Source organism: Hyperoodon ampullatus, assembly GCF_949752795.1.
Source record: "Hyperoodon ampullatus genome assembly, chromosome: 4".
Lineage (NCBI taxonomy): Eukaryota > Metazoa > Chordata > Mammalia > Artiodactyla > Ziphiidae > Hyperoodon > Hyperoodon ampullatus.
Genome location: NC_136917.1, coordinates 25,007,912 through 25,025,873, shown reverse-complemented (window position 1 = coordinate 25,025,873; position 17,962 = coordinate 25,007,912). Strand labels below are relative to the sequence as shown.

General features: G+C 58.3%; 1 protein-coding gene across 1 annotated transcript; it reads right to left on the bottom strand.

Annotated features, from left to right (window-relative positions):
- Window positions 1-8,726: 8,726 nt before the first annotated feature.
- On the bottom strand, window positions 8,727-12,652 carry MISP (mitotic spindle positioning). Its single transcript, XM_079702974.1, has 3 exons — window positions 10,935-12,652; window positions 10,249-10,379; window positions 8,727-9,172 (listed from the first exon to the last, which is right to left on the bottom strand). Exons 1-3 carry the CDS (start codon window positions 12,631-12,633, stop codon window positions 9,083-9,085), a joined length of 1,920 nt encoding a protein of 639 aa, XP_079559100.1. The 5' UTR covers window positions 12,634-12,652; the 3' UTR covers window positions 8,727-9,082.
- Window positions 12,653-17,962: the final 5,310 nt, after the last annotated feature.

Sequence of the window (17,962 nt, the reverse complement as noted above, 5' to 3'; positions counted from 1 at the left end):
ACGTCCAGAACAGGCAAATCCACAGACACAGAGTGGGTTCAGGGTTGTCAGGGGATGGCAGAAGGGGTGGGGGTGAGGGCTGATGGGGACGGGGGTATCCTTTTGGCGTGATGGAATGTTCTGGAATTAGAGGTGGTGGTTATGCAACCTTGTGAATGCACTAAAAAAACACTGAATTGTATAAGGTGGCGAGTGGTTAGTTTTATGTTATGTGAATTTTACCTCAATTTTTAAACAATGGGGACAGTGTTTAAAATTAAAATTATCAGCTTTGCTGATAATTGTCAGGACCCCGAGAGCTGGGGCTTGTACACTGAGAAGCACGGTGCCCAGATCACAGTGAGTCCTTCCCAAGGGCTGGCCCATATCTGCCAGCATCCTGTGCGTTATTTTCAGCACCAAAGCTCTGGGAGCCTATGGCACACTGTCACCTCATGACCACCCACCCACTTTCCAGATGAGGAGACTGAGGCACAGAGGGGGTGAGCAAGGTGCCCAAAGTGACCAGCTTAGCAGGAGGGAGTCTGGGCTGGAACCCAAGCCTGGGGGGTGGGGTGTCAGAGCGCCTCTCTTTCCCAGCAGCTTCCAGGCCTCCCCTTGGTCTGCCCCTGGGACCAGCGCTGTGTCACCTGTACTCCACATCAGAACCCGCCACCACTGGCCTGCGCCACTCGGGTGCCCCCATTGCCCAGCCCCCTGCTGCGGGCTGGGAACCCGACTCCCGTAACCAGACGAGGGGGAGACTCAGGCCAGGCAGGTGGCAGCCCTAGGGAGCCCCCTCCTCCGGGCATCAGCTAGCAGACATTTATTCAGCACCTACTGTGTGCCAGGACCTGGGCACCTGACCAGATGGCCTCATTTCGCCCCGTGAGGTCGGCGCAGGAGAGGGGGGACCTGAGCCCAGAGAGGAGCTCTCCCCTCCCCACCCCAGCCCCCGGCCCGTGGCCGCCTGGCGCCCCCCCCCCCCCCCCCCCGCCCAGGGGCCTCGGACAGCCAGGCTGCGTGACAGGGTCCTGTCGGCGCTTCCCGCTGGGCCTGGGAGTCCTCGTCTGTTCCTGCCTCACAGGCTCAGGGTGCAGCCTCCGTGGGCGCAGTTGTTCACCCAGTATTTACTGAGCAAATACCACGTGGCGGGGGGCAAGACGCGCAGCAGGGAGGAACCGCGTGCAGGGGCATTTGAGTACGAGTGTACCTGGGGGTCCCGGCATGTGCAAAGGCGCCGGGACGGGTGTGTTGGACACACACCCACAAGGAGGCCCACGCGGCTGGAGCTCAGGGCAGGCCGTGCAGGACCCGGGGGCGGGGAGGGCTCGGCTCTCACCCGGAGGGACGCGGGACCCCCCAGGGCGGCGGGCAGAGCAGGGACGCGTCCCGCTCGCTGCTCACAGGCGCCCTCTGGCGGCTTCGGGGGAGAACAGGCCGTGGGCGGTACCGGGAGACGGGGGACGGGGGGGGCGACTGCGGGGGTCCGGGAGGGGTGGGTGGGGTGGGGTATATGTTGGAGGAATGGCTGGGGGATGGGGGGGATGGGGGAGGGAAGGTTTGGCGGGGAAGGTGGGGGAAACGGTGAAGGATGTGGGGTGGGCGATGGTAGGGGGATGGGGGAGGGGTGCTGGAATCCAGCCTGGGTGGGGGTCGCGAGCAGTGGGTGGGTTCCATTTCCGAGGCCTAAAGACCGCAATGATTTAGAACGGTTTCCCTAAGCGCACACAAAGGTAGGCTGCTGTGATTTCCTGTCGCTGGTCTGACCAGCACTTGGAGACTTGAATGAATGAATGAATGAGCGAATGGCTTGGAGACTGTGCTGTCTGTAGACTTTGGCCTTCGGCCACGCGGAGCCCCAGCAGGTTGTGGAGGGAGAGAGGAGTGCATGGGGTCTCTCTCAGAAGCCCCTGGGCCCCACCGCACCCTGCCTTGCTCCGAATGCCACCCGACAACGTGCCCATAGTGGGGACCTGGCCAACGAGCCCCCAAAATATTACCTCGACGTCTCTAGAATTCTCTCGAGATGCCAGAGACTCTTTGCCAGATGAACTTTCTATCCAGACACTCAGCTGGTCCCAAGCAGGAAACCAAGGCAGGAAACACAGTTTGCAGGGACAGGACTGTGGACAAAAGCATAAATTCTGTTTGGAATGTAAATAAAATGTACGTATTTAAGCCTAAAATAACGCCGTTTCAATATGCCCACTTTTCAATTTTTCGACTTTGTTCAACTACTTTAGTGTTCCAGGAAAAAAATAAATAAAAGATTTTTAAATACATAGAAACACATATAGAAGGCAACTGTTTTCCTCTAATAGGGCTCCGTGCTGCTTTGCCCACACCCCTCTTTCTTACCTCCACCAGCTTGGGGCGTTTTCTGGGTCGGGGGCTGCGTTTTCTCCAGTCTGGGCCCTCGGGGATTCTGGGAAAACGCCAGCCAATTAAAGGAGTGGGAAGCAGGTTTCTCGTGCTGGGTGAAAGCTAGTGCTGCGTCGTTGGTGTTTTTCCGCCCTCTGGTGGCAGCCTGCATTTGCTCCCCTAGGGCTTGATAACAAGAAGTTGCATCTGAGTCCCTGATTATCTGGCGAGGATTCCTTTATTTACTTGGTCAATAGCAACAAGAGCTAACATTTATGCAGCCCTGACTGTGTGCCAGATGCCTGGTAACCCTCATAACCACCCACCTTGGGAGGGGTCACTGAGACTACCTCTCCTTACAGATGAGGAAACTGAGGCCGGCAGAGCTGGGACTTGAACCTGGGGCTCTCAACAGTGAAGAGGGACCCAAATACCCTGTTTGGGGGTTGGAACTAACTGAGCCTGAAGCTGTCATACTTTGACTGTTCAGTTACATGAACCAGTAGATCCCAGTATTACCAAAGCCAATTTGAGTTGACTTTGCTTCAGCCTTTTTTTCTTGCAATCCAAAGACCCTTAGTCAATCGACTCAATCCCCAGGTGAGGTCACATTCTGAGCTTTCATTGGACATGAATTTTGGGGGGGACCTTATTTAACTCACAACAGCAACTGCCTTTGAAAAGTGGGGTGCTGGGGCCCTGCAAACAGCCTCAGAGCTCAGACCCCGTTTTTACCCCGAAATTCAGTCCTGCTGGAAGGCACTGCCTGGAAATTTGCCACTGGGTATAGGCATAGCCCTGTGTGAGAGGCAGATGGAGTGGGGGAGCGTGGCAGGGACTGGAAAGTTAAAAAAGATGTAAAGGAGGATTTATTTTTAAAGAAACTTCTCTCAGCAAGGCCCTCGCTAATTTTTATCCAATTATAGTTTCTTCTCTTGTGGAAGAGAGATGTGGTGAAACAGAGTGGGAGGGGTTCTCCCCACAGGATCTGCTTGTAGCTGCCCATCCACAGCCATGCACAGCTTTCTCAAGAAAAGCAAGAAATCCAGATTTTTATTAAAATTTCCTGATTTTTAAAAAAAATTTATTATTATTATATTTTAATTTATTTACTTTTGGCTGCATTGGGTCTTTGTTGCTGTGCGTGGGCTTCCTCTAGATGCGGTGAGTGGGGGGCCTCTCTTTTTTTTTTTTTTTTTTTCTTGGGGGTACGCGGGCCTCTCACTGTTGTGGCCTCTCCCGTTGCGGAGCACAGGCTCCGGACGCGCAGGCTTAGCGGCCATGGCTCACGGGCCCAGCCGCTCCACGGCATGTGGGATCTTCCCGGACCGGGGCACGAACCCGCGTCCCCTGCATCGGCAGGCGGACTTCCAACCACTGCGCCACCAGGGAAGCCCGGGGGCCTCTCTTGTTGCGGAGCGCAGGCTCAGTAGTTGTGGCACACAAGCTCAGTAGTTGTGGCTCACGAGCTCTAGAGCGCAGGCTCAGTAGTTGTGGCGCACGGGCTTAGCTGCTCCGCGGCATGTGGGATCCTCCCCGGCCAGGGCCCGAACCCCTGTCCCCTGCATTGGCAGGCGGATTCTTAACCACTGCGCCGCCAGGGAAGCCCTCCTGATTTTTAAACATTGGCAAATTCTTTAAAAGAGAAAAAAAAATCTTAATGTTGAGGGCCAAGAGAGGCCTGTGTTCTGAATCCAGCCCCCTGCCGCCCGCTTGAGATGTCAAGGGCTAAGATGAGGAGCTGGGGATGAGATTCGGACCCAACTTCTCCCACCAGAGCCTATGCCCTAAACCCCATGCTAAGTCCCCCCAAAATGGCCAGAATTTTGAGTTGTCCTCGTGTACACACCGTGCGTAACCCCCTTGAGTGTGGGTGAGACATTATTTGGTAAAGGTGAAGGGCTTTTTCAGATGCAGTTAAGGTCCCCAAATCAGCTGACTTTGAGTTGATTGAAAGAGAGATCTTCCTGGGTGGGCCTGGCCTAATCAGGTGAGGCTTTCATAAAAGTCTGGGGAGCAGCAAACAGCCATGTGCTGAACTGCTGGTGGATGGGGCCGTGTGGCAGGGACCTGGGGTGGCCAGCAAGGAAACTGGACCTTAGTCCTACAAATGTAGAAAAGTAATTCTGCCAACACCCGAAGGGGCCTGGAAGCAGATGTCTACAGATGAGAACGCAACCCAGCCAACACCTTGATTGTAGCCTGGTGAGACCCTGAGCAGAGGACCCAGCCACACTGTGCTGGCCTTCTGACCCTCAGAAACTGTGGGGAAATACATAACTGTTTTTAAAGCAGCTAAGTTGGTTCGTTTGTTCCACAGCAAATGCTAAGTAATACAGCCAATCTGCCCAAAGTTCCTTTTCTGCAGTAATCAATACCCAATCTCTAAGCTACCCACTCACACATCCTAGTGACTGAAAATTAAATTTCTAGGGAAGGCCAAAGAGCTCCCTTCATCCTTCCCTGTGTGCCAGCTCACTGCTGTGCTGACTCACGTGTGCTATTTTTTTTTAATTTATTTATTTTATTTTTGGCTGTGTTGGGTCTTCGTTGCTGCATTGGGCTTTCTCTAGTTGCGGCGAGCAGGGGCTACTCTTCATTGCGGTGCGTGGGCTTCTCACTGCGGTGGCTTCTCTTGTTGTGGAGCACGGGCTCTAGGTGCGCGGGCTTCAGTAGTTGTGGCACATGGGCTCTGTAGTTGTGGCTCGCGGGCTCTAGAGCGCAGGCCCAGTAGTTGTGACGCACGGGCTTAGTTGCTCCGCAGCATGTGGGATATTCCTGGACCAGGGCTCGAACCCGTGTCCCCTGCATTGGCAGGTAGATTCTTAACCACTGTGCCACCAGGGAAGTCCACGTGTGCTATTTCTGACCTGCCTTTATGAACGTGGGCACATCTGTGACCTAAGAAGTGGGGGGGTTCTCTGTGACTTTTGCCTTGGACATTGTCCCTTCAACAATCAGGGCCTTAGATGGATTCCCCCTATACTAGGGCAGGACCTGCCTCTTTCCCGGGAGGGCACTGGGTGCCCCATACTCTGTGAGGACACTTCCTCTGGATGTCAGGCACAGAGGCGTTGCCGCTTTCTCCCTCATACACGAGCCTGCTTGTCCAGGAGCACCGGTGGGGTCCCAAGCGTCACAGCTGGCCCTGTAGCCGCTAAGTGGGTGTCTGCACATCTTCCAGCCCAGTACGTACAGCCCGTCACCTCCAAGGGGCAGCGTGACTGATGTAAGGTCCACCTGCCCCTCCAGGTGGAGGAAGCGCCTGTTGCCACCCAGCCTTGCAGTCCCCATCTGTCCTGACTCAGGGCTCGTCACACCCCTGGCGCCGCCAGAGGAACAGCGGCCAGTGTGACACAAGCATCACGCTAATGCTGGTGCTTTGGAACCTGCCTCTCCTACTGTGCCCGGGGCTCCTGCGAGCACCTTGGGGATGAGCCCGCCAGTCTGACTGAGATCCGGCCGTGGCGCCCTGTCCAGGGCAGCCAGATTCAGCAAATACAAACCCAGGACGTCCACTTACATTTGACCTTCAAAGAGACAATGAGTGATTTTTATTTAGCGTAAATATGTCCCAAATGTTGCATGGGATATACTTATACTGGAAAAGTCATTCAGTGTTGGCCTGATTTTCAAATGGAACTGGGTGTCTGAATGTTATCTCCCATCCCTCCCCCTGCCACCCTGACCAATAGACGTGTGGGTCAGTGTTCCCTCAGACCAGGCAGCACCTCCATAGCTGACCACAGGATCATGAGCTCGTAGCAGCTGCCGTTAGAGCACTGAAGGCTGGGATGGTTGTCACACAGCAGAAGTTGACGGATACACACAGGGAGTGAGCACCAGAGCCCGGAGTGGCAGCCCGGCTCCTGGATCCTGATCCTCACGTGGTCCCGCAGGAGTTAATTAAATAAGAGCGATGCTGCCAGAGAAGGTGAAAAATGCTGAGAGCAAACAAGGGTTCTGGCTTTTCAGTTGGAAACTCGGCTTGTGTTTCAGCCTTTCTAATGGCCTTTGAGAAAACTCCCTCCCTCCCCGGATCATATACCCCAAGCTGGGAGGAAACCAGGAAAGACTGAGCGGCCGTGGGACCCGCAGACCCAGGCTCTGTCCCCACTTCGGCCCCCAGCCAGACAGACCCTCCCTCCCTTGGGAATTGCACTAAGAATTCATTTAAACCTCTCGCCCAGAGCCTTGTGGGACAGCAGCCTGGCAGGTGGATAGAATTCTCTCTTCGTTCCTTAAGGGCAGAGGCCGGTGAGAAGAATTAAACGAAAAGTGAATCATCAAAACAAGACCTTCCCACCAGCCTCATCGAATCAAGGATTTCAAGGACACTGCACTTTTCAGGACACTCCTCATGTTTTTTAGCCAGTAAGTGGATCGTTCCTGGATTGTTCCCAAGGGCCTTCTGAGGTCTTCAAGAGAGAGAATACTTTTCTCTCTCTTTTTTCAAAAACTCGCGGTAAAATACACAGAACATAAAATTCACCACCTTAACCATTTTCAAGCGCACAGCTCGGTGGCATTAAGCACATTCACAGTGTGCAACCATCTCCACCATCATCTCCAGAACTTTCTCATCTTCCCAAACTGAAGCTCTGTCCCCATGAAACTCTAACTCCCCACCCCTTCCCCTGGCCCCTGGCCCCCACCATCTACTTCCTGCCTCTATGGATCTGACTCCTCCAGGACCTCCTGTGAGTGGAATCAGACAGTGTGTGTCCTTCTGTGTCTGGTCAGCAGAATAACGGCCCCATGACGTCCCCGTCCTGGTCCCGGGAACTGCAGACGTGTCATGGGGCAGAGGAGACTTTGCAGGTGGGATTAAGGCCCCTGAGATGGGGAGGACCCTGAATTCCCGGGGGCCCAGCGTCATCCCAGGGTCCTTATAAGAGGGAGGCGGGAGGGTCAGAGGCAGAGAGAGACGGGAGATGCTGCGCTGCTGGCTGTGAGGATGCAGGAGGGGCCGCGAGCCAGGGATGCGGCGCCTCTGGAAGCTGGAAAAGGTGGGAACCGATGCTCCGCTGGAGACTCCAGAAGGATCGGCCCTGCCCTCGCCTGGATTTAGCCCCGTGAGACCCGAGTCAGACTCCTGACCTCCAGGACTGTCAGAGAACCAATCTGTGCTGGTTTAAGCCCCCTGTTCACAATGACTTGTTGCAGTCACCCCAGGAGACTCACATCCTCAGAGCAGGGGGACCAGGGGGACCGACCCATGGACACCAGGGTGAGGATGTGGTGGGACATGGGGGAGGACCTGGCGAGACTCAGGCAGGTTGTATCTAAAGCCCCAAAACTTCTTTCCTGAAGGGCGGGGGCCCACATTTGATTCCTGGGGCTAGAACCCCAGAGAAGAGCTGACCTTGGCCACCGAGGGGCATGCTGCCGGGCCCAGGTGCTCCCCCTGAGGACAGATGCCCTCCTTCCTCAGCCTGTTCTGCCCGAAGCAGCCCCCCTCGACCTCAGCTACCCCTGCCCCGGGCGCCCTTGGAGACCCGCAGCCTCGGCTATTTCAGGCCACAGATCCTCCCTGGCCCACGTGGGCCGCTTTCAAGATGCAGCTCTTAGAATAGCTGTGGCTGTTTTCCCTGCGGTGACTGCAGGGGAAGGAGTTTTAAGGAGGAGAGGGGCCGGGGGCAGCAGGAGGGGACGGGCCCTGCTGGCTGGGTGCCACCAGTTGCTCCTAGCCTCTGGAGGCCCAGGCTGGTGGGAGGAGGGGGCTGCCGTCGGGGTCAAGGCCAGGGGTCCCATCCCCATCCCCATGGGTGTGTGGGGGGAAACAGAGGCAGGGCAGGTGGGGGGGCCCCTTGGCCACACAGAGGGGCAGCAGAGCCAGGTTTGAGTCCGCTTCCCATGGCCTTGCCCAGAATGATCTTCTCTGCGGGGGTTGTGCCCCTGGTACACACGCAGAGCCTAACTAAAGACCCCTCCAACTGCCCCTGAAGCCAGAAGGGCTGGGGACTCAGCAAGCGCTTAGTAAGTGCTCTGAGCATGACTGACGGGCCACGTGGGAGAACTGAGACGGTCACTCACTCACTGAACAAGCACTGCTTGAGCACCTTCTGTATGCCACACTCAGGGATGTGGGGGACAGCCTGGGTGGGGCAGGGGCGGAGGCAGGAAGCAGCAGCCCTGGGGGCAGTGACATCCCCCAGAGAAGTGAAGCAGGCAGAGGGGGAGGGAGAGGTCCAGGGCGGCCGACCACACCAGGCAGGGGATGGGCCCGCAGCCGCTTTATTTCATGGGGGGATAGAAGGACCCCCTTCAGACCCCAAGTCGAGCCCTTTTTCTCTGCCCGGGGCTGGCCCTCAGACTGGAGGCTTCCCAGGGCTGGAGCAGGGCAGGTCTCCCTTGTTAGATCGGGAGGTCCCAGCGGAAGGGGTCGAGCGTCTCCCCTCTCAGACTAGCGGGAACAATTACATCTGGAGGTGGGGGATTTGGTCTCCTTCTTCCCCGGACCCAGGAGCATTTGGCAACATCATAGGGTCAGAAGGAGTCATCCCCAGCTTTAGACCCAGAAAGCACAACGATTTCTGCAGGAAAAGAAAAGTGGAAAAGAAAACCCTCAAGCCCAAAAGTGCATCCACCTTGGCCTTGGCAGCATGAGATTTGTGGTTCTCGGATCTGGATTTAAACAGGAACCTATGTCCTAAGGCGGGGGCTCAGGACGGTCCGCAGTTCCCACGGGGCCAGGGCAGGGCAGGGCAGGGCAGCGGGTGGGCGTCCGGCCCCAGGCTCAATCCTCATCCTCGCTGGCGTAGATCCGGGTTTCCCAGCACTCCGCCATGGAGTTCTTGTGGCGGGTTACCCGTGTGGCCCCCAAGACCTGCAAGAGGAGGCACGAAGTCCCCATCAGGGTCCTAACGCCCCCAAAACAGCTCCCCTCACTGCTAACCCATAGGAGAGGCCTAGAGCAGGGGTAAAGCAGGACCATCCCCTCCTCTGTTCCAGACCCTCTACTTCTTAGTAATAGTGCCAAGGAATGTGTTAACTCATGCTGAGCTCCACAGCAGGGAAATGCCCGAGTCTGGCATTTTGGACTCAGCTCAAAGAGGGTCACGAATGTATTCCACAAATCCACAGAGGTAGCTGGCCTTCTACATGTCTCAGATGAAATGCCTCCCTCAAAGAAAATGCCCCTGTCTTGGGCCAAGTCAGCCCCAAAACCATCTGGCAAAGAGGCGGCACATGGAAACTCTTTCCACGATCTGTGCTCGTGACAGGCATCAAAAGCAGGTCACGGGGCTTCCCTGGTGGTGCAGTGGTTGAGAGTCCGCCTGCTGATGCAGCGGACACGGGTTCGTGCCCCGGTCCGGGAAGATCCCACATATCGCGGAGCGGCTGGGCCCCTGAGCCATGGCTGCTGAGCCTGCGCGTCCGGAGCCTGTGCTCCGCAACGGGAGAGGCCACGACAGTGAGAGGCCCGCGTACCGCAGGAAAAAAAAAAAAAAAAAGCATGTCACAGAAAAATCCACCTCAGGCACACACTATCAATCAAGAAGATATCCAGGGAAGTCGAGCTCTGAGACATCCCTCATGAGGTGTGGATAATAATCAGAAATAACAATGATGGTAATAAACGCCTGAAAATAACAAGGATGATTTTCATAGATTGCCACAGCTCTCCTCCTCCAAGCAAAGCTGGCTCTCAGCCTTTGGCTCAGGGGGACAACCTCATGGTGGGGACCCTGCTTATGTGGCCCAGACATGAAGAGAGGCCCAGTTTACCCACTGTGCACCACATGTGTGGGGGACACAGGGGCACAGTCACTGGCAGGGCAGTGAGGGAGGCAGGTGTCAAACCCAGGTCACACTTGAGCCTTGCTTCACCTTCCCTGGCCCTAATAGGGAGTGTCAGACCTTGGCCAGGCCTCCAAGTGCATGGCAGGGCTCGAGACTCACCCACTGTTCATTCTTCTTTCTCTCCCTAGGAGCGTCCTCAGCTGAGGCCTCTGCCGTCCACATCAGGCCCGAGTGCAGGTGGATGGGGGTGAAAAAGTGTGACTCAGACACCGAGTAGCTGCCTGTGATGCCTGGGGTGGGGGAGGAAGGAAAGGGCATCAGGGAGGATCCCAGAGTCTCCTGAGGGCAGAAAATTTGTCAGACCCCAGTCCAAGAGACACAGAGTCTGGCTAAGAGGCTGGACCAGTTAAGGAGATGGGTGAATGGACAGACAGAGCAGACAGCAGGTTGCAAAAGCTGATAGACAGATTGACCGAAATAGCCAGTCAGGAGAAACTGGATCCACAGATGAGCTGGCCATACAAGGAGAAAAACATTAAAAGTCACACGGGGGATATTTTACCTTGACAAAAAGGAGCAGTTGACCAAGAGGCTAGGACATCTGTAAACCTTTATGCACCTAACAACAAAGTGTCCAAATGCATAAAGCAAAAAACCCAAGGCAAAGTTATTTCTCCAAAAGCTACTGCTTAAGCAGACAGACCAACTGGGGTAGTAGACAAAGTCCCCCAGATGTCCCCCCACCCCTAGCCTCTCCTGCCATCCTCACACTCCTCATGCCACCCTCCTCTGCTCCAACCTTTGAGACTCTGAGCAAAGCAGCCCTTCCCAGGACCCTGCCTCACCAGATGCGCCGGAGGAGCTCCTGGAATCTAGGTCACAGCAGTCGTCCGGAGGTGGGGAGAAGACCTCAGGGTACAGAGCGCTCCGCCGCTCGTCAGCCACCTCCCGTTCCCGGCGCAGGACACTCTCCACCTCCCTCTCCAGCAGCTCTGACGACTGGGACTTCTGTAGCCTCAGTGCCGGTGCCCCAGCCACCTCCCAGCCCCACACTCGGGGGGCCTCAGCTTTCTCAGGCTCATCCAGGACCCCGAACCTCAGGGGACGCAGGAGGAAGTACTCCCATCGCACGACACCCCTGTTGGCACGCAGGGGTCCCCGGGGAGGCTCCTGCTTTGTGCTTGAAGGTTTTGCAGAGGATCCCGAGGGATGCCTCTGAGACCCTGTGGCCTTCGGAGAGCCCACAGGCCTGGCCTCATCAGCAGAGAGACCGCTGGGCTTGCGGTAGGTGTGGAAGGCTGGGGATTCTCCCGGGGGCATCCGGGGGCTCAGGTAGGCATCAGGTGGGATGCGGTTCACCTTCCTCACCTCTGGTGTGGGGCTGGCTGCACTGGCATCTGGGGTCAGGCTGAGGATGGAGTCTGAGCTGTGGACTCTCCTGAGAATGGGCTGGGGGCCTTCGGAGAACCAGTCGGATGTGGACGCCCGGCCCAGCTGCAGGCCCTCCCGACGGTGGTCCTCCTCGCGCTGCGACTCCTGGGCCATATCCCGCTGCACATAGAGCGATGGGCGCCCCCTGTGCGGCCGCGGGGCTGCGGCCAGGCTCGCCTTGCTCAGCAGCGGCCTGGCCGGGATCTCCAGCAGCTCCTGCTGGCTGGCCGCCCGTTGCAGTCCCCGCTGCTCCCGGAGGTCTGCCTCCCGCTTCTGAGCCAGCCGGATCTCCCGCTCAATGGGCGTCTCCTTGGCGGGTTCTGGGGACCCCTCTTGGGACCAGGAACCAGGGTCGTCCAAGGCTTGGGCACCAGGCCTGGTGGGCAAACCGTGGACCCTCTTCTCTTCCGTGACCACCTCCTTTGCCTCAGGCTTGACTGGGACGACACACCCATTGACCAGGGGTGGCCCGTTCAGGGCCTTGGAGGCCTGGCTGGCCCCAGCTGGGGGAATCTGGGCCACCCCGGGTGGGGGGTCCTGAGGAACCCCCGCACGGGCATGGGCCACCCCGGGTGGAGAGCTCGTCTGCTCCAGGCTCATGAACTGCCGCCTGGCTGCCAGGAAGTCGATCTGCTCTGTGTCGATCATGTTCTCCTCCAGGGGCATGGACTGCGGTCGGCCGGGGCTCCTGGGCTCCCCGTGGTCAGGGGTGCCATGGAGCATGGCCACCGTGCCGCTCTTCCTGACCGCCTGGTCCTGAATGACCACCCGGCGCTCCCACTCCAGGTCACGTGGCCGTGAGGGCAGGGTGTCCCTGGCCTCCAGGTGGTAGGCCTTCACCTCCATCTCCTCATCATCCTCTGGGCAGGGCAGCCGTGGGGCCAGCCGGCCGGGGAAGCCACGCAGGCTGAGGGATGTCCCCATCTGCACCGTTTCCAGAGAGGCCTCGTGGTCAGCAGGCCATGCCACTGGCTCATCCTGGCCCCAGCCTCTGGCCACGGACCCCACGCCCACCAGCTCAAACGAGTAGCTGGTGTCGCCTTTGAAGGTCTTGCCGGCCACACGGGGTGAGTGGGGGATGCTGAAGATGGGGTATCTGGTCACTCGGTCCATGTCTGCGGGTTTCTGCCCACCAGAGGATCCCAGGGTGGAGATGATCTGGGCTCACTGAGGGAAGAGAAAGACATGTCAGTCACCAGGTCAGAGCACCCGGGGGGAGGTGCAATACCACTCCCTTCACGGGCAAAGTCCTGGCCAAGTGGCCTCTGTGATTGACCCAGGGAAGGGTAGGTGACCCAGCCCTGACAATCAGAACATTCTACACTGTGGCCTCTGTGATTGCTTCAGGGATGGACATGGGACCTAACCTGGCCAATGACGTGAAATCCTGGGTCTTTGCAATTAACGTGGAAAATTGGACCCTCTTCCCGCTGGGCTTATTAGGCTGGTTGGATGAGGCCGAGAGCTGTTGGGGGGCGATATGTGTCCTCTTGTGGATGCACCTTGCTTAAGAGCACTCCCAATCCCAACGCAGCATCCTAAAAACATTGTTTGAGCTCCTGGATCCAGCCACACCTGAATCCCTAGGTGTCCCTGTACTGACCCAACAACTCGGTCCCTGTGTGTCTAACATTTGCAGGCACCCCTCCCACCTCCTCTGCCGGATACTGCACACCCTGCCGGGTGAGCCTCCCACCCAGTTCACCGCTTCCAGACCCAGGGCCACCCTTGGACAGCCTCTCTCCCAGGGCACACACACACCCTGAGGTTCCTTCTGTGATTTTTTTCCATCTGACATTTACAGATGAGCCCAGTGGGTCTGCCCCTCTCTTGGGGATGTCAAGCGGGGAAACTGAGACCCAGAGAGGGGTGGTGATGGGCAGGGTCCCACATCCTGGTTCTCTCTCCTGCACCTGTCCAGCAGGACACCTTGTCCCATCCCAGACAACCCTCCTCCTCAGCACCATAAAACCAGGCTGGGCTAAGGAGCGCCTTGGACCTTGTCCCGCTGGGCCGGGCGACACCCTGACCCAGTGCTCCAGGGGGCCCAGCCCCCCTCCCAAGAGTCCCGGCTCCCTCTGAGCACAGCTCCAGGAGCCGCCGTGAAGGCCCCGGCACCTGCTCTCACACCTCTGTGACTCCTGGCACCCTCACACCCTGCCCAGGGCTCTCAAGACCGCCATCCGGCCTCAGGCCAAACCCCCAAACTCTGCAGGCACCAGACCCCAAGGTTGACCCTCTTCCTCCTCCCTGTGCCAGAAGGGCCCTTATTTCTGTTCCTCCACAGCCTTCTTAGCTACAGCCTACAGGACACCTCCTCCGGGGAGCCCCCCGCCCCAGATTGTCCCCACCCTCGGAACCCGTGGCCTGATCATCCCGTGTGTACCCATCCCGGCACAGTGTGGCGCCACCTTTTTACAGCTGAGGAAAGGAACTCAACTCCTCAAGCAACCATGGTCCCCGGCCTTGGCCCCCTGGTGCCACGAGAGCTATTGGGTCCATCGCTGCATTTTTACACCAACTTGCTTGTAAAAGCTAAACATGGTTTTAAAAAGAAAAACGCAGACCCTCCCTGAACTGGAAAAGGGGCATCAAGCACATAAAATGGATCATGGGGAACATGTTACACCTCATGCAGCATCACGCAGTCTTTCAGATATTGAAACTATAATTAAGAAAACAATATTAAAAAACAAGCAGGCTTGGGTAATAAATCCCAGCCCAGAGGACTGAGCCTCTGTCCCAATGACGAAAGTGGCTGGGGGTGCACATATCTTTGAAGGGAGAAGGTTATATTTAAGGCCTGTCACTTCCCACCTGAAGCCATCAGCCAGGACCCTCTCTCCCTCCCAGTGGGCCAGGTGAGCACCGCCTCCCGCAGCCCGGAGTCTGGTACACAGCAGGTACACAGTGGCTGACTCTCACTCTGGGTGCTCAGGGCCCAGGGTTTGGGCTCATTCTAGCCCAGACCCGGCTGCCCCTCCAGGCCACCCCTCCAGCCTCAGCCCACCCTGGATGTCAGGTCTGGTCCCCGCGCCCTGCAACTCCCCTCGGAGGGCAGGTGTGGCAGGACTGACGCAGAACCCTTTGCCCATTGGCCTAGTGCGTGGCCAGAGGCTCACCCAGCAGGATTTATAAGCCACATTCCGGGAAAAAGAACCGCACGCCCAGAGGGTGTCAAGTCTCCCGGTGGGTGGGGCAGTGTGGGGGACCACTCCTTCCTCAGCCCATTCCTTCTGGGTGATTCACTGAGGTCAGTGGGGTGGAGTCCCCCTCGCCTGCGTCCTTGGGCAAGTCTCCCTTCCGACCTCAGTGTCCACACCTGGACAGTAGGTAGAGTCCAGAGCACGCAGCTGCCACCACGAAGGGCTGCCATGCAGACTTGGCACCCTGTCCCTGGTATACAGTAAGCGCTCGATAAATGCTTTCACGGCAGTGGCTGATGTTATTATTTATACCTGGATCCACCACTGATCTCAAAGTGACCTTGGGGCAGGCATTCCCTCTTGAAAAGCCTCTGTCTCCCTGTCTGTAAAGTGGGACCTTGCTGATCCCACCGCCGGGTGTGGGGAAGAGCAAGAAGGCCTGAGTGGGTGCCTGGCGCAGAGAAACCCTAGGGGAGAAACGCCCTCTTGGAGGCCTTGTGGACTCTGTGCAAATGAGTAGTAATAGCGCTCAGAGCCTCCCAGCTCCTGGTGGGGCTCCTCATAATTGGGCATCTCACACCGGCAGCTTTTTTGCCTCTCCTAAGAGTCTGTGACGAGGGGACCATTCTTGTCCCCAACATATAGCAGAGGAAACCGAGGCCCAGAGAGGGGTCACACCAGGGAGTGACAGAGCAACAGGTTCTGAAGCCAGGTAGTCACCACCTCCTCCTCCAGGAAGCCCCCCTGGATGGCTCCTCCCCAGCCCCAACTCTGTACCCTGTTGATACCAAAACTGAAACTGGGTTTATGGTCCCTGGTGCCACACACCTGCTTCCTCATCACCGCAACTGGCCTCCCGCCCTTGGGCAAAGGCCTGCTGGAGGGGCCTGGGGCTCAGACAGGGCAGGCCCCACAGCAGGGATGGGCTCCTGGACTTCTTCTTCCGTCACTCGGGGCTACAGTCTCCAGGACCCTGGCTGGCAGAGCCCCAACCCTTGGACACACCTGGACACTGGGCCAAGTCTCTGAGCTGGCCCCACAGGATCCCAGCTGCCCTCCCAGAGGCTGGACACCTCCCCACGCTGACTGCCCCTCCCCCCCCCATGAGCCCCCTCCTATGAGCCCTCCGATCCCACGGGAGAGTTGTAGGCTGTTCGAGGCCTCCCCAAGCAGGGCTCTGGCTGGTGCTAAGCGTCTCCCCAGAAACCTCCAGAATTCCCAGAACCAGTGGGGGGCCCTGTGCCTCTGGCCCTGGGGGTGCCAATCAGGCCCCTCACTTAGAGGGTCGGAGATCAAGGCCCCTTGGATTTGGGGTCCTGAAGCCCGGGGTGGAGACTGGGGACCTGGCAAGGTTCAGGGATGGGCCGCTGCTTCCCTGGGCGGGTGCAGCGTGGGAAGGGCACAGACCTGGCCTCAGAGCCAGCCAGCGGGTACAGAGCGAGGGGAGGCCCCTGCCAGCCCCTGGGACCCCACTGAGTCTGGAGGGGGCTGAGGGTGGGGCTGGGGGCTCCCTCCCTGTACCCTGAAGGCCCCGCCGGTGAGCAGATGGTACCGCTGGCACACAAACCCCCATGCCAAAAGCAGAGCCCACCCCACTCAGGACCCCCGCCCGCCCAAGCATTGCATCCATCCTGTCCCCCCATTTCCCCAGACTCACCTCTCGGCTCTGAGCCCCAGCAGCCTCCAAGCCTGGCTCTGACTCTGTGACGGACTGCACAGGGGCCTCCCAGCCCTGCCCTGCCCCAGGTTGCCAGGGGACACAGCCCCGCCCCGTGAAGCAGGTGCACCCCCTCCTCCCAGGCCCCACCTGGGCTCAAGAAACAAAGTCCAGAGGAGGAGGAGAAAGACGACACCACAGAGTAGAGGGCAGGCGCCACGCCCACGATGCATGGCCTCGGGCCCCAGGGGCCCCCAGCCCACAAAGTTGCAGCCAGAACTCACCCAGAAACCTTCCAGCTGCCCTCTGGCTTTCCCACCACCTCTCAGCATAGCTCAGAGAGGGGCTGTCCCTTGCCTGGGGTCACATGGCTGGTCCACGAACCAGCTGCTGTTTCTCAGAGGCGGGGTGGGGGGGGTGTTCAAGTCCAAACCCCCACTGTGCCACCTGGCTTAACCCACCCTTTGGGGCCATTTCCCCAGAGAGCTCCTTTCTGAGACCAGCCCAGCTTCCTAGTCTCTGGGGGCGTTCAGCTGGGCCTGGGTTCAAATCCCACTTACCCATTCTGAGCCTCTGTTTCCTCCTCCGGGAAATGGGGACATCACAGGGCTGGGAGATGCCCCCAGCCCACTTCTACATAAAGGGCCAAATGAGGACATAAAGGCGCCAGAAAGCGTTGGGATGGGCAGGGCCCAGGCCCCACTGACAGAGGGAGGCACGGAGGCTCGAAAACGGTGGTGGGTGTCCCAGGTGCTTGGCTGTCCTGATTCTTGGTTGAGTTGCAGAGGACCTGCCAGAGTCATGGAGCCCAGTGTCTGCGGGAAAGTCAGGCCACTGGGCACAGTGGTCAGTCAACGGGGGAGGGGACACAGTGGATGGGGCTTCCATCCCCTGGGCTAGGGCTCTGTCCTGACCTGCCCCTTGGCTGACTGTGGGACCCCTCTGAACCTCAGTCTCTTCTTCCATCCAATGGGCCCCCCCAGCTCCAAATCTGGCAGGGCTGCTCATGGGGGGAAAAGGCAGAGACTGGGTCATCCAGCATGTTGGGGGGCACTATGAAAGTGAGGACTCACTCTCCTGTTCCCAGACTGGGGTGGCCTCCCCCTCAGGGTTCACACAGCCCACTGTACAGGTGGGCAAACCAAGGCCCAGAGGGAGCAGCCACTCCTCCCACCCAGATCACATAGTGAGATAGAAGCAGGGGTGGCAGCCCCCATAAATGCTTCCTCCCCATGTCCCCACCCATTTCCCAGGGACTGACTTCTCGGCAGAGCTTAGGGGTGTCTGTCTCCTGGGGGGCTGTGAGCCCAGCAAGGGGCAGCCTCAAAGCCAAAGGATGGAGTGGACCAGGTGTGGAACCCGAGGGCTCCACAGGAAACAGAAAGGAAGGCCTGCCACCGGAAGCTGCCCCCTTACCTCCAGGCCTTACCTGCCCAGGTGCAACTCAGATGCCCACAGGTGCAGGTGGGGACTCCACCAACTCCCTCACCCACAGCACTGGGTTGAGTCTGAGGGATGTGTGGGCCGCAGACAGGAGAAACCAGCTCCTTGGGCTCTGTGAGCCTTACACCAGCGGCGCCCTACCCCCTGGCCTGGCCGTACCCTCCCCCAGGTGAAATCCAAGAACTCTAGGCCCTGG